The sequence below is a fragment of the Podarcis melisellensis genome (genome assembly GCF_964234715.1).
Source record: "Podarcis melisellensis genome assembly, chromosome: 2".
Lineage (NCBI taxonomy): Eukaryota > Metazoa > Chordata > Lepidosauria > Squamata > Lacertidae > Podarcis > Podarcis melisellensis.
In genome coordinates this window covers 12,594,685-12,616,305 of record NC_138529.1, presented here as the reverse complement: position 1 = coordinate 12,616,305, position 21,621 = coordinate 12,594,685, and the positions used below count along the sequence as shown (strand labels likewise).

The 21,621-nt window shown below is 45.6% G+C and overlaps 1 protein-coding gene and 1 long non-coding RNA gene across 7 annotated transcripts; one reads left to right on the top strand and one right to left on the bottom strand.

Moving 5' to 3' along the window:
- Window positions 1-51: 51 nt before the first annotated feature.
- Window positions 52-10,935, top strand: LOC309363017. 4 transcript variants are annotated; one of them, XR_014165158.1, is made up of 4 exons: window positions 52-242; window positions 1,896-1,992; window positions 2,585-2,720; window positions 10,474-10,935. It is a non-coding gene; the product is annotated as an uncharacterized lncRNA (long non-coding RNA). The 4 variants fall into 4 exon arrangements; XR_014165156.1 differs by lacking the exon at window positions 1,896-1,992 and having other exon boundaries at window positions 52-214; XR_014165157.1 differs by lacking the exon at window positions 1,896-1,992.
- ATP5MC2 (ATP synthase membrane subunit c locus 2) lies at window positions 4,199-20,653 on the bottom strand. 3 transcript variants are annotated; one of them, XM_081899055.1, is made up of 5 exons: window positions 20,568-20,653; window positions 16,660-16,733; window positions 12,771-12,848; window positions 10,850-11,037; window positions 4,199-4,477 (listed from the first exon to the last, which is right to left on the bottom strand). In XM_081899055.1, exons 2-5 carry the CDS (start codon window positions 16,696-16,698, stop codon window positions 4,405-4,407), a joined length of 378 nt encoding a protein of 125 aa, XP_081755181.1. In that variant the 5' UTR covers window positions 16,699-16,733; window positions 20,568-20,653; the 3' UTR covers window positions 4,199-4,404. The 3 variants fall into 3 exon arrangements, with proteins under 3 accessions (XP_081755181.1, XP_081755179.1, XP_081755180.1); XM_081899053.1 differs by lacking the exon at window positions 4,199-4,477 and adding an exon at window positions 9,381-9,663; XM_081899054.1 differs by lacking the exons at window positions 4,199-4,477; window positions 20,568-20,653 and adding exons at window positions 9,381-9,663; window positions 20,156-20,179.
- Window positions 20,654-21,621: the final 968 nt, after the last annotated feature.

Here is a 21,621-nt window from a genome sequence, read left to right as displayed (position 1 = left end):
TGGGGGAGGGAGGGGCGGGGTTAGTGCAAGGAGCGGGGCGGGGCCGAGACTTCGAAGAGACGACGGAGCGGACGGTGTCCTGGTGTCCTGAGGGGGGAGAAGGGAGAGGAGCCGCCGCCGCCCGAGGGCGACGGGTTCCCGACGGAGAGGGGCGGGAAGAAGCGGCACAGACCCCCCACGGGTAGCAGGCAGTGGGCGACCTCCTTGCCCAGTAGCACGTCGTTGACGTCGTGTGTGGCCGAGTTAGGTCTTGGTGTGATTCGGGCAGGTTTCCACAGGGCCGACCCATGACATTTTGGCACCTGAGGCGAACTGCAGAATGGCGCCCCCTCCCGCCCCACCGGGGAAGAAAGGCTGTGTGAAGGTCTACATCACAGGAACAAGGGCAGGGAGAAGATAAAGATCTGCCTCAGGATCTTCTGCTGCCCCTGTGGATCCTTCTCCCCTTGCCTCATGGGTGGGCTGGTCCTGGTTTTCCAGTACAGTGGTACCTTAGGTTAAGTACTTAATTCGTTCCAGAGGTCCGTTCTTAACCTGAAACTGTTCTTAACCTGAAACACCACTTTAGCTAATGGGGCCTCCCACTGCTGCCGCACCGCTGCCACACAATTTCTGTTCTCATCCTGAAGCAAAGTTCTTAACCCGAGGTACTATTTCTGGGTTAGCGGAGTCTGTAACCTGAAGCATCTCACTTTGGTGCCCTCAGGGAAATTGCTTTGGCGCAGAAGTCCAGGGTCCCCACCCAGCAGAATCATGAGTGGAAGGGCACCGAAACAAATGCAGTAGGGCTTCTGGCCTACCACATATTGAAGGAAGTGGGAAGGCATTTAGGTAAGGTAAAGGGACCTCTGACCATTAGGTCCAATCATGAACGACTCTGGGGTTGCAGTGCTCATCTCGCTTTATTGGTCGAGGGAGCCGGCGTACAGCTTCCGGGTCATGTGGCCAGCATGACTAAGCAGCTTCTGGCGAACTAGAGCAGCGCATGGAAACGCCGTTTACCTTCCTGCCGGAGTGGTACCTATTTATCTACTTGCACTTTGACGTGCTTTCAAACTGCTAGGTTGGCACTTATTGCCATCTAAAGGAGTGGGTAAGGGGACACCCGATAACACTGTTGCCTCAAGAGGTTGGAATGAGCCAAATTGTACTGCTGTCTTGAGAACCCTTTCGGGTTTTGACGGTGCTGATTCAACAGGAAGAAAGCTAGATGGGGTAAAAATCTCTCATAAAGGTGAAGTCTCTGTCTATCATAGTTGGACCTTTGTTTATTTCCATCAGGGGTCAAGCAGGGCTCTCCTCGACTCCTGACATAGCCAAATTAGTGTAGCATTTGCCATCTGCCTCTGCCTGTTTGGCAGCAATATTGTAGAAGACTCTGTGTCAGCTCCAACTTCCTTCCCATCCCAGTAGTTTGGAGATGTTTCTGCTGCTTCATCTGTGCCCTAACCGCAGTCCCCACCGAGCTCACTGTAACCCATGTTAGCAAGATGCCAGCCGGTTGATAGAGGCAAGCATGGACCCATGGCCTAACCTGTGTGGATTCTTCCACAACAAGCAGTGTTTTCATTTGTCCCAAACCTCTGAGAATATTATCCTGCCCCCCCCCCCTAGGAGTTCACCAGAACTCTTAAGTTGGATGTTAAGCAAAGGAGGTTGGGGGGGGGTGGCTTGTTTTTAAGACATGCCTGCATTGATCAAAAATTCATTTTTGTTCTTTAGTTTTCAGAGAATAATGACCATAGGGGTTGTCTTGAAAAGTGCCTGTACATCAAAATTTACAATAAGTAAAAGGTTCCAGTTTAAATGAGATTTGATTTTCATTGGGAGAGTTGCCATTTAGAGGCACAAAAGAATGCCTGCATTTCACTGTTTTGCACATTTTTTCATGCCAGTTTGCAGACATTGTCCCTCTCCCACATATGAACCAGGCTAAGAGTGAGCCTTTAAATCAACAGAGCAAAGTGGTTCAGGAAGAGAAGGTACAGACAGGTAGACTGTGCCTTATTTCAGATACATGAGATATTAGAAGATTGGCTTAAATGACAAGTAATGGTAATTTAACCATAGATTACCAAAACAATGCCTTAATAGCTTTAACAGTCAGGTGGAATTTTGCTTAATGTTTACATAGTAGGAACTGGGCTCTTATTTGTGAGATTGGCTGGCTGGCAGTGCTTTAAATGCTTTATACTGATGTTTAATTTTTCATGTTAAGTGAGTTATTGGAGAGTCATGGCTTGTTTTGTGCTAGATTGAAATGACTGGCATGATTCATACTGGCTTACTTCTCGTTAATTATTGTGCAATTTGCTATGCCCTCTGGCTTAGGCAATAAACTTGACCTGCTACTGCTTCATTGGTCATGGAGATACAGAACCCAAGTACCTACTCAGAGTAATGGTGATATAAATTTATTGTTACACCTCCTAACAGATTCACTGTTCAGGGTGAAAGAGAAATAACACATCTAAGAGTATTATTTTCTCAAGCATCTACATTTTTTGTAGATGCTTGAGAAAATAATTATTGTAAAAATTATTTTACTATCCAGTTTCCTCTGTCATCCCTTTGTTTAAGCTAGACTGGTTTACCCATGAATGTCTCACTCAATGATTGCAAGTTGAAGCAATTATTGGATGGTCCAAACAAAAAGCTTCTCCGCCATTTCAGTGTATGCTTTCAAGTACCTGTCATCCAGTATAGAGAAGTAAAAGGAGGTATGTGCATGTATGAAACAGAAAATTTTCATCCCTTTGGGACACACTTTCTTTTGAGGTTTGTACATAGCACAGATAATCACTGGGACTTAATAAATGCAAGTAATATAATAAAAATGGGAGGTGAAAAATAAAATTTAGTGCTTTCTCCTACTCTGTTATCCCTTCTGCCCCAGCATCCAACTGAGTTGATGCTTCTCCAATTTTAAGATCCTACTTGTGGCCAATGATTTGTTCTAGAATGCTCAACAGTGGAATAAGTTTGGGCGGGGGGGGGGGGTAGGAACTGTCAGCGCTGCTGTGGCTGGCTGCTAGTACAATTCAGCCTGCCTGCATCACTGCTGACATTCACTCTACCATATTCAAAATTCTTGCTCAACCAAACGATTTCTCCTTCTGGTGGTTGTGATAGAGGAGATGGAAATCTCTAAAATGTGAGCCAAGGAAGAGGAACTGCAGAATGGAGAAGTGGCAAAGGAAGAGTTAAGTGAGGTAAAGAGATAAGAGTGCAGAAAAAGTGGATCTTAGCAAGACAATAGTTTCTATAAAAAGTAGAAATGTAAGTCTCTTCTTACTGTTTGCTCACCAAAAACCTTCCTAGTAATTCTCATCCCATTTCAGTTGAGGTTAGTTTCTAATATGAGTGCTCAGGATCACAGTCTTCAGAGTAACACATTCTGTATTCTGATTCCAATTAAACACTCTTGGTGATGTTTGCAAACATCAAAAAATGGCAAACAACTGCATACAGGAAGAAAGTATCAGCAGGCTAGGGGTAACTTTGAAGTTTTCAGAAGTACAAAAAAGATTTAGGCAGAAATCCTTTAATCTTGGAGAAACCTCAAGATTGTAATGTCACTGGGATTAGAGAACCTTGTGTCTGTCCAACCCCATTGAGGACTTTTACCTTTTAAGTCCTTTTAAATACAACAAATATGTTTGTACCCCGCAAACTAGCAGAGCTGATGGGCAGTGCAGCTTCTCTGAGGAAAGGTTAGTTTTGATAGAAAGCAGCTATTACTGAGCTTGGGGAGAGTAGGAGCTGGGTGTAAAAGACACAGGAAGGCATGTCGCTGGATACATGGATCTTAGGCAAGTTGAAAGGGAGGCCAGAGAAAAAATGGCATGGACTAGAACTATAGATGGTCAAGAGAGAAGGGCTCAGTTATGGCGTAATGTATGTAATTGATGACGTTCACTTGCCTTCTTCGGGGAAGGGGGTGCTATTCTTACTCTTCTGTTAAATTCATATTGAAATTCAGTAAAATGAACTTTGCAAAAAGGAGAGATTAAAGGGAAATTGTGGTAGAGGTGTCCAGGAAACGATGGAACACTGAGAAGGGAGGGCATGGGGGAATTTTCACGCAGGGCAGGAGTGGGTGGGTGCTGTAGATAGCTGACAAGCAGAGGCACACTTGGTCAGGGAGTTGTGGGTGTTAAGAGGGGGGAAATGAAAATGAAAATACAAGTTGAAGTCATTGTGATTGTAACGGATTTATTAATTCTGTTTGATTCATGTTGTAACTGTCACCTTAGTCATTTAAGCTCTCTATTCGCTTTTCTGCAACCAAGCTATGGCCCATCTCAAGAGGCTGGCAAGAAACTTTCCTACTCAAATTAGCATCCATCTCTCTATCCTTGCCAGATACTGCCACTCTCAAACCTTACGAGCCTAAAGCTCACTTCAAGTGCTGAAAAGACTTAGTGGCAACAAAGGGAGAAATGCATGAGAGGTTCCAGTTAACCAGGCACTCGATCTAAAAGAGAGCGCATTAACAGCCTTGTTAACAATAATGTGCCATTGGAAGTAATATACTTGAGATTAAGCAAATGATATGTAAGTGAGCAAGATACTATTTGATGCAATTTCCATTAATTAAATTTATGACCCTTACTGCAATTTAAACCATGGTAACGCTTCCTGCATGCTGGCGAATGAGCTGTCAAATACCTCCAAGTCTAGCCAGCTTGAGAGAAATTGATTAAAAAATGAGGGGAGGGGCAGAATGGACCTTAAAATGGGCCTGGTCCTCTTGCTTAAAAATGGAACAGATCCACTTTTGCTTGCCAGGATTAGATGTCATCTTTGTAGAACAAGTGTCCTCAAAGAACAAAACATAATTTCCCGCAAAAGCACAGATGGCAGCTAGAGGTGGTAAAAGCTTCTTCCTTCACTTCCTTTCACATCTCCAACCTCTAACTATCTCTAGCAATGGCACTGGGGAGCCTGCAGCCCTCCAAATATTGGTGGACTGTAGCTCCCATCATCCCTGGCCATTGGTCATACTGCCTAGGGCTGATGGGAACTGGAGTCTAACAACATGTGGAGGGTCACAGCTTCCCCAACCCGGCTCAGAATCCAAAAATGAGTCTTGTCATGTGTACCCACCTCGCTACACACTGCATTCTACAGCTGCAATAGCCACTGATGCAAGGGAAGAAAGGCACTGATTGGAAAAAAACCCCAGTGGGAACTAAAGTACTGTTTTCATTAGAGTAAATCCTTCTTTTCTGGAAATGCTTGTTCCTTTAACAGGCTGTGTGGCAACCTTTTGCAGGTCAGAGATGCACCTGTTGAAATTGCCCGTCACACAGCTATTAATGGCACAGGAGCTCTGCCAGGGAAGAAACACACAGGCAAGAACTATAGTTTGTCATCATTGTAGGCAGATCATAAGGCTAATAGGACATGGCTGAACAATGCAGCATGGAATTTTGTTTTTGTGTGATGGGCTGCTGTTAAAGGCAAAGGAGACTGCATAGTTATCTTATCTATTGTGGTATCTGCCTTAAAGCCGTTCAGAAGCTTTCACTTCTGATTTTGATTAGCTATGGTTTAGTGTGCCATCCCAACAGCAAACTGTAATTCTTCTATAATCTATGGTTTGTTTAAAGAAGCCAACTTTACATATACATTTAGTATATCTGAATCAGGCTAGAATGTCCATATTCCTTTTGAAAAGCTATTTTAAGACAGAGGTGAGGAACACCTTTCTGCCCTTGGCACATGTGCCAAAAGTGGGCAGGGCCTAACCCAAAAAGGTGTTAAAAGTGAGTGACAAGTCCCACCTCCAGTTCTTAACTAATAGCAACTTTACAATTGGCAACCCATGTTGTAGGCAGTAACTTCTTAAAACTCCCTTTAAACTGTTTAGTGCTGATGGCAAAATTTAGATATATACCATGGCATCAGAACAAGAAATCTCATAGCAGAAACCCATTCCAATCTTCAGTGCCACCCCTTATGAAGTTCTTAATCTGGCAGAGCAGGAATATTACGATCTAGCTAAAGATCTAAGCAAGGGCTTAACTTGAGGCATTTGCTTTTTCTGTGCTCATTGGAGAGAGACCACCATGGATCTGTGCCCAAATTCTCTTTACTAGCTTGTGCTTGAAAGTGGGCCAGCTTGCAGCTTTGGCCAAGCAGAGAGGGAAGCTTTCTTTGTTCCCAGCTCTCCCTCCTAAAAAAGACACAAGTCTATGGAAAACTCAGCTGTAGGAACTTGTAAGGTGCATTCCTGTCATCAAAATTATTGGCTACCTCCTTACTTGTACTGGCCCTGAAAACGAAGATCTAGGGAGACTGCATCGCAAACATACCCTCCCACCACCAAAACTTTTCTCTAGAGCCTTAGCACAGCTCCACGAGTCTGGGCAGCAGAACTGCTTACATTACTCTCAGTTTATTTACACAGTCTTCAACACCACGGCACTTTCTTTACTGAAGTGGGCGGGGGAATCCAAGTGAGTTAAACGTAACATAGCTGCTTCAATGCCGGGATTATGAAACGGAGTATGACACACCTATGACTATTGTTTACAAAGTCTAGCAGTGCTGGCGACCTGTGGCCTCCCAGACGTTAGATCCCACCTCCCATCAGTTGTAGCCAGCATGGCCGATGGTCAGGGGTGGCAGAAGCGGGGTGTCTAACATCTGGAGGGCCACAGATTCCCCACCGCTGTGCTACGTCTCAGAAGTAATTGCTCTGCAATGATAGGTTAGGAGCAGGGGGCAGAAATCAACTTGAGAGTCCTGCTACTGTAACGGGGTTTCCACCCCCTTCCTCATGCCCCCCAAAATTGGCCCAAGTGTGTCTGTGAGGAAAATTGCCAGAACGGGGTGGGGGGGATCGTTTCATCCCCTTCCTCATGCCCCCCAAAATTGTTTCCACCCCCTTCCTCATGCCCCCCAAAATTGGCCCAAGTGTGTCTGTCAGGAAAATTGCCAGAACGGGGTGGGGGGGATTGTTTCATCTGGCAAACTGCTGGAATGAATTTCTTAGCATCCACAACAGCCTCCAGTTCTGTTTCTCCTCCTTTGAATTCAGGATATTGATTTATGGTAGAAGTATTACCCTTTAAGTGATTTGTTGGCATAAACTATGCCTCCTCTGCAGCCCAAGACAGTCTCTCTTAGACGTGATGTTTGCATGATTCAAATATACAGACTTGTTAGCATTCCCTTGATCATTTAACACCGCTCACTTAGCTACTTTTTATCACTGGGCTAGCCTGGCATCATCAGCAGGTTTCCAAAACACAGGCACAACTGTAATGAACACCCAAGCTCAGCTGGTTGCCTAGCAACCCCAACAGCAGATTGCCAGGACCAGCTGTGGGTCTTTCAACAAGCAGCAGCTCTGACTGATACAGGTCAGGCTCCTTAGAACTTCTAAAATAGTTTCCAGCCATTTGCTCACCCAGCACAGGCATATTTGGGTCATGCGTGTCAGATGGATGATTTTAGAATGCAGCCCTTGCTAATCATAGAACTGGAAAATGTGCAGAAAGGGGCAACTAAAAATGATCAATGGGTTGGGGAAAGAAGGCATTTAGGGCTTTTTAGTACAGGAAAAAAAAGCTTTCCGCAGGGAGGAAGGAAGAGAGAGGAGTTTTCTACATTATGAACGGTTTGAACAGGGGAAATTCTTGCTTTCTTATAAATCTTTAAAACTTGGGCATATGAAAGTCTATTTGCAGCAGATTCACAGCCAATGGAAGGAAGCGCTTTTTACATGTGTATTAAGAAACTCACTACTGAAAAGGTGGCAGTGGACACCAGCTTATATGGCCTTTTAAAAAGGAATTACGGTAACTCTGTAATTGTATTAGATCTGAATTTGTAAAATAGAATATTGTGTTGGTTTTATGTAGTTGGGTTTTATGCTGGGTTTGGTTTTTTTTTTTTTTTGAGGTTGCAGATTTTATTCAACTTGTTTTAGGAGGAGTGACCAACAGATTGAGAGCTGAATAGAAACTTCATGTTGAAAAAGAAACTGCCTGTGAGCTTCCAAGAAGCCTCTGTAGGAGCCGCTGAACCTTGGCCTGAGCCACCAACACAATTCAAATGTTCACTTTCTCGAAAATAGTTCTGCTGAACTGATACTGTATAGAAGGGCCACACTGCAGACTCCCAGAGACACAATGGGAGATAAGCACCATTTATGAAGATGAGAATGCACAAAGGTTCACCACATTGTAATACGGTGGAGTGGAAGCCTGTCTGTGCCTTCCTTAGGATCTACATTGGCTCCCAGTATGTTTCCAAGCACAATTCAAATGTTGGTGTTGACCTTTAAAGCCCTAAACTGCCTTGGCCCTGTATACCTGAAGGAGCATCTCCCCCAGCCCTATCATTCAGCCCAGACACTGAGGCCCAGCTCTTTCTGGCAGTTCCCCCACTATGAGAAGTGAAGTTGCAGGCAACCAGGCAGAGGGCCTTCTCGGAAGTGGCGCCTGCCCTGTGGAATGCCCTCCCATCAGATGTCAAACAAATAACGATACGACTTTTAGAAGACATCCGAAGGCAGCCCTTTTAATGGTTGATGTTTAACATTTTGTTGGGAGCCGTCCAAAGTGGCTGGGGCAACTCAGTCAGATGGGCGGCATATAAATATTAAATTCTTATTATTATTCTTCAGTAAATGGAGAACCTGTGCCCTCCCATTGTTGCTGGATTGCAGGCCCCACCGTACTTGCTTCTAGGCCATGCTGGCTGGATCTGAAAGGCGTTTGAGTCCAACAACATCTAGAGGGCCAAAGGTCCCCATCCCTGCTTTCGCCTTTCTGGGCTTCAGTTTCCTTGTATTTTAAAAACAGCTTAAAAAAAAAAGTTACAAGCACAGAAGCAACATAAGCACAGTGTTGCCTTAAATTACTAGGGAGCAAATCAATATAAAGGATGTGCTCCGTGACCTTAGCAGAACAGGGCTTTTAAAAGGGAGAGAAAAGATTCAAAGGTTGATTCTAGGTCATGTTTTAATTTACTAAAACACAAGGAGCAAAAAAGCTCACCAAAAGCTGAACAACATAAGCTGTATTTATGCAAAACTCTCTGTAATTTGCTAAGATAATGACCTCCTCCATTCAACATCATCAGAAGCAGTAATAGGTATTCCAGGGCTGCATTTCTTCCCAAGAGGAAGCCTGATTAAATTCACTGAGATACTGTTAGGTAAACCATTCTAATTAGAAAATAGCAAAAAGAAAACCTCACCAACGCCAGATTTATGGTAGGACTTGGGTTTTTCAGGAATCAATTGGATGTGCTGAATACAAGTTAAATGCATTCCATGATACTGTGCGATTCACTGACTAATGATGCAGAAAGGATTGGGGGCCAGTTACCCCTAAAACAAAAACAGAAAAAAATCAAGAAAATGTATACCAATACAGTATTTATTGACTTGCCCCCTCTGAGCTGGACAGATTTGGTTAACAGATGGGCTTCCCCTATCTGCCACAGAACAATCAGGTTGTCGTACACACTGGACTAAACACAGGGGGGAAAGAGAGGAGAGCACATGACAGGCAGCACATCCGGCTCCTTCACATTGCAAAGAGAATGAGGAATGCCACCATCAAGCAGAACAGCCCCATGGCCTCAGAGAGTGCAAAACCCAGGATGGCATAGGAGAAGAGCTGCTGCTTCAGGGAAGGGTTTCTGCAAGGGAAGGAGACAGACAGACAGGATAACCATCAATGGAAAAGTGTGATGAAGCCACACAAAAAAAGCTAATGTCATTCTAGCTTGAATCAACAAAAGTACAGTGGTGCCTCGCAAGACGAAATTAATCCGTTCCGTGAGGCTCTTCGTATAGCGGTTTTTTCGTCTTGCGAAGCAAGCCCAAGCAAGCTTAGCGGATTAGCGCTATTAGCAGTTTAGCGGCTTATCAGCTTAGCGGATCAGCTGATAAGCGGCTTAGCTGCTTAGAAAAAGGGGGGGGGGAGAGGGAAAAAACCCTGCAGGAACTCGCAAGACATTTTCGTCTTGTGAAGCAAGCCCATAGGGAAATTCGTCTTGCGAAGCAACTCGCAAACGGAAAACCCTTTCGTCTTGCGGGTTTTCCGTCTTGCGAGGCAGTCGTCTTGCGGGGCACCACTGTACCCCACACTAGTGCCCTTTAGCACTGTAAAGGCATTGTTCTTCTGGATTCAGCTGGAAATGGAATTAACAGTGATTCAGTACAGCATGTAATATAGTGCTGTATTAATCTGGCAATACCCACCCCAAAGGCCAAGATCCTTCAATTGTATTTACTTAACACAACTGAATTAAATTTCCATTCAGCACAGGGCCCGGCCATTCTCAATTCATAGCTCCCCTTGTGGTGTTTGCCTATTAGTGTTTCCTTTTCAGAACATACATGGCATTACTGATAAATAGTCCTGTAAATCAGTTCCCTGTAGTGGGGTTAATTACGGGATTCCTCTCTTTTTTTCTTTGTGAAATAGCACTATTTTGCATTTTTAGGGAAAAGGAAAGCAATGAAGAGGAAGTACTACTCCCCCTATTACTAGTCCCTACAAAAGGAACTGAATAATCACAAGCCAATTTATCAATAATGCCACAGCAACAGGAAAGCAATCAGAAGCAGAACCTACAAGGAGGAAGCTTCTAACTAAAGGCACAACAACCCTGAAAAATCTCAACAGAACTTTGCCAGTTTATAATGCACTGCAAACATGTTTTACATAAGAGGCCCAAATCAGGTCTGAAGAAACAGGAAGACAACAATACTGAGTGCAAGCAGCTGGCAGCAGCATTGCCTGGCTTCTCTGTAAGCAGCAAGGGAATGAAGAACGTAACTCCAGACTTAAAAGTGTGGTGCTCAAAAATCCAAACATACCTGGCGTAGCCAATGATAAGACTGCCAAATACGGTCCCGATGCCAGCACCAGAGCCAGCTACGCCTACGGTGGCAGCGCCAGCACCAATAAACTTGGCGGCAGTATCAATGTCCCTGGAAACAGTGCTGGTTTGGAACTCCCGGCGCAACACTGGCAAGAGCTCATTGTGAGCACCTGAGAGACAAGGCTGAGAGGAGCAAAAAGAAATAGAGAATAAGATACTGTTTTGAAGCTGCTTGTAACCTAAACAGCAGGATTCTAGTTCCAAGTAAATGAAACGTCAATTTTAACCCTGATTTTTTTTCAAACACTGCCCCAGAAAACTGGGAGTGGGGATTCTGAATTGGATAAATAATGGCCAACAAGTCAGGGACGGGGGCTGCTTATGGTGCAATACTTGTCTCAGTAGACACAAGTCCTACTGAGTTAAAAGTAGCTTACTCCAAGGCAGGAGCAGCCTATAGTTTTGGGAATCCAGGTCAGCAATGCGGCCACATCTGCACTGCTGATTCTAGGGAAGTGGTGCCTCGTTGTTGTCAATTAATCTACAGGGGACTTGTGTGTGCTATGGAGTCCCCGCAGTTCATGCAGAGAAATACTGAAGTTCAGCACCCTGCATGAGAGGCTCCTCAAATCTGCAATTTTAGTTTATAATGTTGGGTTTATCTATTCTTTGGTGTGTGTGTGTGTGCTTTAAATGTTTTTAACTTTTACTGATTATTTTAATATATATTTTATAGTCTTTGTAAATTTGCAATTTAGTGGTATACAAATTCTGTTAAATAATAAAGTAAGTAAATAAAAGGCCAATGTCATGTAGTGGTTAGCTTGTCAGACTAGGATCAGAGAGACGTGGGTTTAAATCCCTGCTCACCTATGAAGCTTAGTGGGTGAGCTTGGGCCAGCCATCATCTCTTAGCTGAATCTACCTTAGGAGGAGTAATGGGTGAGAGGGGACACATCAGGATAAAAATGGAATAAATGAGAAGTTGATCTGGAAAGTGTTTCTTGAAGCTAGAAAGAGGTGAGGCAGATCACCACCAACTTAGAAATTTTGTAAACTGGTCATCTGTTCGTTTTCTCACTACAACCCCAAGAGCTCGGTTTAAGTTACACTTATGGTTGTGAGGATACCATGGGATAGCGCAACACAAGCCACCCTGCACTCCCCAGAGGAAAGGTGGTCTAGAAGAATGATAAATACTAGAGTGTCAAAAAGTGTTCCTTAGTTACCAGGCAGAGACCTTAATTGTACAGCTTAAGAAAAAAACAACAGCTTTTTTTCTCTTTTGTTCCTTTTTTCATATATATATGTGCTTATATGAAATATATATATGCGCACATGTATGTGTAACATTTTCCTTATATTTTGTAACAATTATGTTAAATAAACAATAAAATTATCCAAGAAAAAAGCCCTGTAGTATCATGCCTCCTAGTGACTGAGATCTAAAATAATAAATTGTGGGTCAGGTATACAGTTGAGCACTGCTGCTGCACACATAATCCAAAAGGCCCAGCAGAGCCAGCAGTTCTAGAAAGGATCTCCCTCTTACAGTGGTGCCTCGGGTTACATACGTTTCAGGTTACATACGCTTCAGGTTACAGACTCCGCTAACCCAGAAATAGTACCTCGGCTTAAGAACGTTGCTTCAGGATAAGAACAGAAATCGTGCAGCGGCAGCAAGAGGCCCCATTAGCTAAAGTGGTGCTTCAGGTTAAGAACAGTTTCAGGTTAAGAACAGACCTCTGGAACGAATTAAGTACTTAACCCAAGGTACCACTGTATTTCCTTTTTCTACTCGGCCACTGAGTATTGCCCTAGACAACCTTTGCTGGTTACATCAGCATTATGTTTTTGAGATCCAAGGGTCTCTTTCCCCTTGGATGTAGCTGGAAGCCGTACCACACCGGATTTACCTCCTTCGTCCTGACCTCAGGCCTGTTCAGCACAGAGGCAGAGATGGGCCTACAGAGCAGCCGGGAACTGTTCTTTATCTGCAAGAGGGGAAATAAACAAGCTGTGAATACATACAACGAAGAAAAATTCTCCCTGACAACAAGGACTTTCTTTGCAAACGCATTCTAGTCTGAGACAGTCTCTAACTAGAAGAAGTGATAGTGAAACTATGACTTGAGCATGCCTTCGTTGGTCAGCACAGCAACAATTCTCCCTGGTAAAGAACATATTCTGAAATGGGGACTGTATCTCATGGATTTAAATTTCAGAACAAAATCAGGTAGCCAATGGCAGCAGAGAATTGATCGTGTGATTGATTGATTGACTGATTATTTATTTTGTACACCATCCTTCACCCATAGATGTCAGGGTGGTTTATAACATAAAAATACAGGATAAAAAACACAAAATTCGTAATAAAAATAAGAACAAAAACACTCTCCACCCTCACACATTTAAAAGGATATTGGATGTTAATCAGCCTAAAGCAGTATAATGAAGGCGGGGACAGCCACTGCAGAAAAGGCACTAGTCTAAACCGTAGTCAACTGGTGGTCTATTAGCCACATGTGACTCCCACCCCAGTTCTACCTTGCCCTCCACCATGTAAAACATGTTGTTGCTTTCCACATGGCAGGTACCCTGTCCCGTTCCCATGCATCATCCATGAAGTGCATATTCTGCATGCTTTAAAAAAATTAAAAGTCTTGAGCCTGGCAAGCTGGATCACTTTTACATATACTAAGTAAGTTTTCTCAGATTGCCTTAATTTGTTCTGCTTTGGCTAGACATGAGAAGGAGCAGCAGCATATGCAAGACAGTGGGGAACATCAGGCCCAAGATCTAAATGTGGCCCTCCAAGCCTCTCTGTCTGGCCCCTGGCACTCTCCCTAAGGCCACTCCCCTTTACCAGCCCTGCTTCACACCCTTGAGTGTTTCTGCCTAGTTGAAATGTGTTCCTTGACCACTGATCATCCTTGCACAGGTGGAGAACAGAGGGGTGTGTGCGTGTGAAGAAACTAGCCTATTGTACACATTGTTCCCCTGCTCCCTTTTACCTCTGACCGTGCCCTCCATGAGCATGCGGCCCGCAAAAGGTTGCCCATTGGCCCTTAGGCTGAAAAGCGTTCCTTAACCCTGCACTAAAACCTTGGCCACAGAAATCCTTCTGAGCCCCTACTGGTTTTCCCCAGCACTGAACACTTTGCTGAAATACACATCAGCAATTAATGCTAGAATTCTGTTCTATTTGTAAATGAAAGCAAAACTCCTGGAAGCCATTTCTATACATCAAGCCTCTTACAGCTTCAGGAACCAGCAGAACGCAGAGGCTGGGCTGAAACTCAGCCCTTTCAACTACTTGGGAGCCACTGTAGAGTGGAAGAGACAGCACCTGAGGATGGGACATATTTGCCCCCCCCACACCAAGTGTTAAGGTAAAGGGACCCCTGACCATTAGGTCCAGTCGTGGCCGACTCTGGGGTTGCACTGCTCATCTTGCTTTATTGGCCGAGGGAGCTTCCGGGTCATGTGGCCAGCATGACTAAGCCGCTTCTGGCAAACCAGAGCAATGCACCAAAATGCCGTTTACATTCCTGCTGGAGCAGTACCTATTTATCTACTTGCACTTTGACGTGTTTTTGAACTGCTAGGTTGGCAGGAGCAGGGACCGAGCAACGGGAGTTCACCCCGTTGCGGGGATTCAAACCGCCGACCTTCTGATCAGCAAGTCCTAGGCTCTGTGGTTTAACCCACAGCGTCACCCACATCCCTACTAAGTGCGAACCAGGTGGAATTTCCTGGTGGTCATTTGGAGGAAGCCAATGGAGTGGAATAGACACCAGATTTCCCTGCTTGGGCACCCATTTTTGAAGGCGGTTTCAGTGCGGAGGAGGAAATGCCATCATCTTGAATGATTTCATAAAAACCACTTGACGTTTGCCTGAAGTAAGATTCTCAGAAAGTTGTATTCTTCAGCAAACACCTCAGATTCAAGGGAGGTTTCTACAGTACATTTGGCTTGTGCTGCCAGGCATTTGGACAGCACCAATGACGGGATGTTTATACTCCAACTATATATTTAACATGTTTTTTATTTTTAATCTGCTTTAAAATTGCTTTGGGACTTTTTGTAATGGGAAGCGGTATATACAGTCATACCTCGGGTTTAATATGCTTCGAGTTGAGCGCGTTCCGAGTTGCGTCCTCGACAACCCGGAAGTAATGGAGCGCGTTACTTCCAGGTTTTGCCACTTGCGCATGTGCAGACGCTCAAAATGACGTCACGCGCATGTGCAGACGTGCCACCACTAGTTACGTTTACCTCTAGATGTGAACAGGGCTCCGGAACGGATCCCGTTTGTATCTAGAGGTACCACTGTAATTATAAAGCACTGAGGTTTTTTCTACAATCAAGCATTATATAAATCTTATGAAATAGAACAATAAACTATGTCGTGTGGCCCAATAGCTTGCACTTTGTCCTCTGCCTGCCAATGCTGCAGTTAATAATATGGGAGGAAGACACCTTGCCCTTTCTCCACCCATTTCACACCTGGGATGTGATGCTACCTGGTCATTCTGTATTTGCCATTTGCGTGGGACTCAAAGTATGATCTTCAGTAAAGTGATGAGGGAACAGCCCCCATGATTCAGACACCAACCAAGGGAGCAGATTAAGGCCTTTCAGATAGCATGACCTCCAGCCACCAATTACTTTCTGGGTCAAGCTCAAAAGGATGCTTAAGAACTTCTGCAAGTAAGAAGCGGGTGGGGAGAATCTCCTGATCCCACCCCACTCTTGATAGCAACTCTCACAGACAGGGCTGGGGAAAAGTGAATGGAACACAGCAGTGCATCCCAATATCACAGAAGGAATGGTTGGAGTATTGCTTAAGGGATTTTGGGGTGTGTGTTGGTTGCTCTTATTGATATTACATGTTTGTATCTTTATTAGGATTCATGTGTAAGTTGTTCAGTTTGGTTGTGTACGTTTTGGATGTTTTATTTATTGTTTGACATTTGTTGTGCTTGAATCATGTATCTTTTTATGTTGTAAGCCACCTTCAGAATGGTTTTAACTATGGAAAGGTGGCATACAACTAAAATGATGTTTGCATGGTATTGCTATTTTCAGTTTTGCCCACCTCTCGCTATGTGCAGCAACTTCCAGTGGTCTGCTAGGGAGGGAGGGGAGAAAGGACCCCTTAGTTCTGCTGCATTCTGTCCCTTATAGTGGTGCTGGGAATGTGACATGACAATGGCAGTGAAAGCCATATTCTGAGCTGGGCTGCAGGGGGCAGCGGGGGGAGGGAGAGAGAGACAGGAGCAGAGCAGAATAGACAGGAGTTGCATGATTTCATTTTAGAATTGCAAGGTCCAGCATGCAACTTAAAAAATGAGTGCTGATGTGTGTTCATGCCGTGTTTTGCTTTTAATTCACAAAAGAACAAGGAAGGAGGGAAAACCAGCTGTCTTAAGAACAGAGGGACAGGAACTAAGAGCTCTGCCAAACTCCACCCATCATTAAATGCCTCTCCAATACACTTGGATTTATAGTTCTACGGCAAAAGCTGCCATCATGTTTTCAGATGTTTTTCTTTGCAATCATGAGAACTAGTAATATGCTCCTCCTTTTTCAAATGAAAGATAAAATGGCAACAGAAACTAAAAGAACCTGTGGGAGCTATTGCATTACAGATCTGTCTATTTTCCATACATGATGGCAAAGTTACAGTTATGCAGGTTATTAATCCTTTTTAACCTACTAGCCAACATAGGCAAATACTTGACTTGTGATTTGAAACAATGCATTATTGAAAAATACAAGACACATCTTAAGTTACTCACAAGGGCGGGAGCAGAGACGAACTTTGCACAGGTATACATATTCAGGGACGTTGGGGGGTGGCCACACTCAACAGCTGGAAAAGAACCAAACAACATGGCATTAGGAGAAAGTGTGCCTACAACTTCTATTACTTGCTACCAATAGAAGCCCACAAGGCTTTTAAGATGTGTGGCAGTTAATTAGCGGAGGACTACAAAAACTGATGCACAGCCATATTAAGTGAAAGAGAGGCCATTAATTCAGGCAACTATGCAAAAACATATCGTGAGTAATAAGGCACAATAATTTAGTTCTTCAGCACAAGCATGGCTGGACAAAGTAGTGTTTGGCTGACCAAACATTTGGGGCACCCCAATTAGGAAGGAAAGAGATGCTAAAGGTTTGGTGCTGGCTCTTCTAGATTTGATCCTGGTGCCCTAAACTCCCAATTTAACACACTTAAGAGGCCTATGTTTTATTTTGCATTTATATCATACCCTGTCCCCAAAGGGCTCAGAATAGACAGTACTGTGATATTTATAAAATAGGACCAGTGCAATTCTTAAAAAAGAAAGAAAATATACTACTAGAATAAACTTTGCATAAATATTATTTGCCTAAGCAAGGTGTGCTGTATATCACCTCTGGAAGATGCCAAAATATTTAGAGGCCCTTGAAGAGAGAACTACAAAAGAATTGCCATAAAAGGCTCTCTGTGTTCCTGTTAATCAAAGCTAGCACACAAATAGTATAGTTCAGGTGTTCTCTGATAAACCTGGGCTGCATCTATCAGATCAGCTGCACGTAAGCAACTGATCCATGCAATTTGCCTTGCAGATGACTATCCTGGCATGATTTTCAGTATCTGTATCCTCGGGATCAACATTTGCACTGTGCAATTCCATGCAAGGCCTGACATCTTCCTTAAAGTATATGCAATCCCCCAGACTGCTCCAAGGGTGGATGCAACCTGAGGGCAAGGCCACACAACTGGAAGCACATTTGCTCCCCACAGTATTACCTGTAATGGGTTGTTGAGCTAAAGGTGGCTTCAATCGCTCATCTATACACAAGCTACTATTATGAACCAGTACAATTAATAGCATGTGGCATTCATTAAAACAGCTACTGAACAAGGCAGCTTGTTTTTTTTCTTTATTCAAGAAAAGGGATTAGGCATCAATAGATATTAGCTAGCATAGCTAAAATGAGTCTGCGTGGGGAACCTGAGGCTCTCCAATGTTGTTGGACCCCTCCAACTTCCTTAAGACCAAGTCAGAATGGCCAATGCTCAGAAATTATGGGAGCTGTAGCCAAACATTTAGAGGGCCACAGGTCACCCATCCCTATGTGGAGGGACAATATACTTCTCAGCAACACAAAACTGGAGTCAAACCAATAGTATGGTTATCTTCATAACCGGTTTATGAACTTCCAAGAGATGTCTGACTGGTCACCATCAGAAGCAATGCTGGGCTGGATCGGATTCACCGCTGAAAAAAGGAATCAGAAACCTTTCCCAATTTACTGCAAATAACTTGGTGATCTTCCCATAGATCCTGATTTACCTTCTGACCACCTCCAATCTAGTATATAGAGACAGCTCAGGGGAGAATTTTCTTCCATTTGCAAAGGGAAACAAAAGATTAGGACCAAAAAGTGTTTCTCTGTATCTTCTCCAAGCCACCGTACAAATGGGGACTTGAACACACATGTGTGTTGTGAAGAGGCAGAGAGATATGGCAGCAAGAACATATAGCTGTGGGTTAAACCACAGAGCCTAGGACTTGCTGATCAGAAGGTCGGTGGTTTGAATCCCTGTGATGGGGTGAGCTCCTGTTGTTTGGGCCCTGCTCCTGCCAACCTAGCAGTTCGAAAGCACATCAGAGTGCAAGTAGATAAATAGGTACCGCTCCGGCGGGAAGGTAAACGGCATTTCCGTGCACTGCTCTGGTTTGCCAGAAGCGGCTCAGTCATGCTGGCCACATGACCTGGAAGCTGTACACCGGCTCCCTCAGCCAATAAAGCGAGATGAGCGCCGCAACCCCAGAGTCGGCCACAACTGGACCTAATGGTCAGGGGTCCCTTTACCTTTTACTAAGCCAAACGTATATCTGTGGCTGCCTAGTTAGCAAATTCTACAACTTGATACGTAGTGGTTAAGAGTGTTGGACCAGGGCCTGGGGGACCAGGGTTCAAATTACCACTCAGCCATGACGCTTACTGAGTGACTTTGGGCCAATCGCTGCCTCTCGGCCTATCCTACTCCACAGGGCTGGGGATTAAATCAGGAGGGAGAGCGCTACGTCCACCACCTTGAGCTTTTTGAGGAACAAAGGCAGGATATAAATGCAACAAATTAATAAAACGTTGTAAAAGCTTGCTGGGGGGGGGGGGGGAGGAGGAAATGCTGTTGTTTAGTCGTGTCCGACTCGTTGTGACCCCATGGACCAGAGCACGCCAGGCACCCCTGTCCTCCACCGCCTCCCACAGCTTGGTCAAACTCATGCTGGTAGCTTTGAGAACACTGTCCAACCATCTCGTCCTCTCTCGTCCCCTTCTCCTTGTGCCCTCCATCTTTCCCAACATCAGGGTCATTTCCTGTGTCCCATTCATGGATCACTGCCTTGCCGTGGCGAAGGGGCTTGAATAACTCAGAGAAGCTATGAACTATGCTGTGCAGGGCCACCCAAGATGGACAGGTCATAGTGGAGAGTTTAGACCAAACGAGATCCACCTGGAGGGGGAACCGGCAAGCCACTCCGGTATCCCTGCCAAGAAAACTCCATGGACACAGGAAATGGTATATTTACATTACATGCCCGCCCCACAACACTTGGATCAGCGACCACCACTTTGGCTAGCCAACAATTTTGACCCTCCTTTGTCTGTACAGTGGTAAAAGGTAAAGAGACCCCTGACCATTAGGTCCAGTCGTGACCGACTATGGGGTTCATCTCGCTTTATTGGCCGAAGGAGCCGGTGTACAGCTTCCGGGTCATGTGGCCAGCATGACTAAGTCGCTTCTGGCAAACCAGAGCAGCGCACGGAAACGCCGTTTACCTTCCCGGCAGAGCGGTACTTATTTATCTACTTGCACTCTGATGTGCTTTCGAACTGCTAGGTTGGCAGGAGCAGGGACCGAGGAACGGGAGCTCATCCCGTTGCGGGGATTCAAACCACCGACCTTCTGATCAGCAAGTCCTAGGCTCTGTGGTTTAACCCACAGCGCCACCCGCGTCCCCTGTACAGTGGTACCTCGGGTTAAGTACTTAATTCGTTCCGGAGGTCCGTACTTAACCTGAAACTGTTCTTAACCTGAGGCAGCACTTTAGCTAATGGGGCCTCTTGCTGCCGCCGCACCGCCAGAGCACGATTTCTGTTCTCATCCTGAAGCACTATTTCTGGGTTAGCGGAGTCTGTAACCTGAAGCTTATGTAACCCGAGGTACCACTGTACAGTGCATCGGATTTATTTCCATTCTCTTAATAGGGGCGGCACCCTTAGGCCCAGCACCTTGAGGACTAGCGCCTTTCCTGGAGCTAAGCTTTTAGGCGGTCGAGGGCCTGCTTCCCCGGATGCACGACCTTTGCAGTGCATCCACGGCTAGGGCAGATCCGCTCAGGCCATAGGCGGCCCCAGCTGCGGACCCTCCCTATGCTGCCGTGGGAAGGAAGCTCCTTGAACGCCACGCCCCGCCCAAGAACGTTCCCAAGGGTGGCTCCGCCCCCCGCAGGCTCCTCCCCCTCGAACCCCGCCAATAGGGCGCACGCCCCGGTCAAACCCCCTTATAACTCCTCCGAAGGCCTCGAAGCATGAGGGGGGGGAGGGAAAGGGAAAGGCCCGGGAAGGGGGAGGCCGAGGCCGGGCGAACCCGGTGAAGGGAGAACCTTCCTAGGCCGCCCCGGCCGGGACTCCGCGACCCTACCTGCTGCTCAGGGGAAGACCGCGAGAGAAGGGCCCCCTTTCGCGCATGCGCCGGCGGAAGGCGGGATGACGCCACATCCGCCCGGCAAATATTTGTAGTTGAACGAGCGCGGCGGCTAGAGCGCCCAATAACGGGTTTGGTTTTTTTAAAGGGGTGTGTTTTTCCCGTCGCGCCATCTGCTGGTCCGGGGTGGTACGGCACCGGCTTCCTCGCTGCTTTCTCCCTTTACTCGGGGGCGATGCTGTCGGGAGTGGGTTTGTGTGTATATGGAGCTCTTGGCCGGAGTTCCGGACGCTGTTCGATTTTAAGCACGGTTACTTAAGCCCGACCGACGGCCACCTTGGGCGGTGCTTGCATGGAGAGACTGGGGTACGGATCATAGCTGTCAACGTTTCCCCCTTTTTAAGGGAAATTCATAGGATTCCTCGCAAGAAAAGGGAAACGTTGACAGCTATGGGACAGATGTACCCTAGTTTGTTATTGCGGTGCAATGCTACCTGGAAACTTGGGCAGCTTTTAATCATAGCTGTCAACGTTTCCCCCTTTTTTAAGGGAAATTCCCTTATTCCGAATAGGATTCCTCGCAAGAAAAGGAAAAAGTTGACAGCTATGCTTTTAATACAGGCGCGGTGGCATCATCGCGGACGTCCCCCAGTCATACTTTAATTTGAGACGCGCAGATGCTCAAAATAGCGTTACATGCATGCGCGGAAGTGGCAAAACGTGACCCAAGCATGTGCAGACGCGCCGTCGCGTCTTACGTTCCATTCAGGATGCGAAGGGGGCTCCGGAACGGATCCCGTTCGCATCCCAAGGTACCACTGTATTTCTATTCTGTGTTTCCTTCAAGGAAGCATGCACGGTTCTCCACCCCACCCCCTTTATCCTCCCAACAGCCTTGCAAGGGAGGCCAGACTGAGCGAGACCAGCCCAATGCCAGCCACCTCACGAACCTCGTGGTCGAGCGGAGATTTGAACAGGGGTTTCCCCAGTCCCAACCAGACAGCTTCTAGTGGTGCCGGAGCTCGCCATGAATGCCTCCCTTCTTCAATTA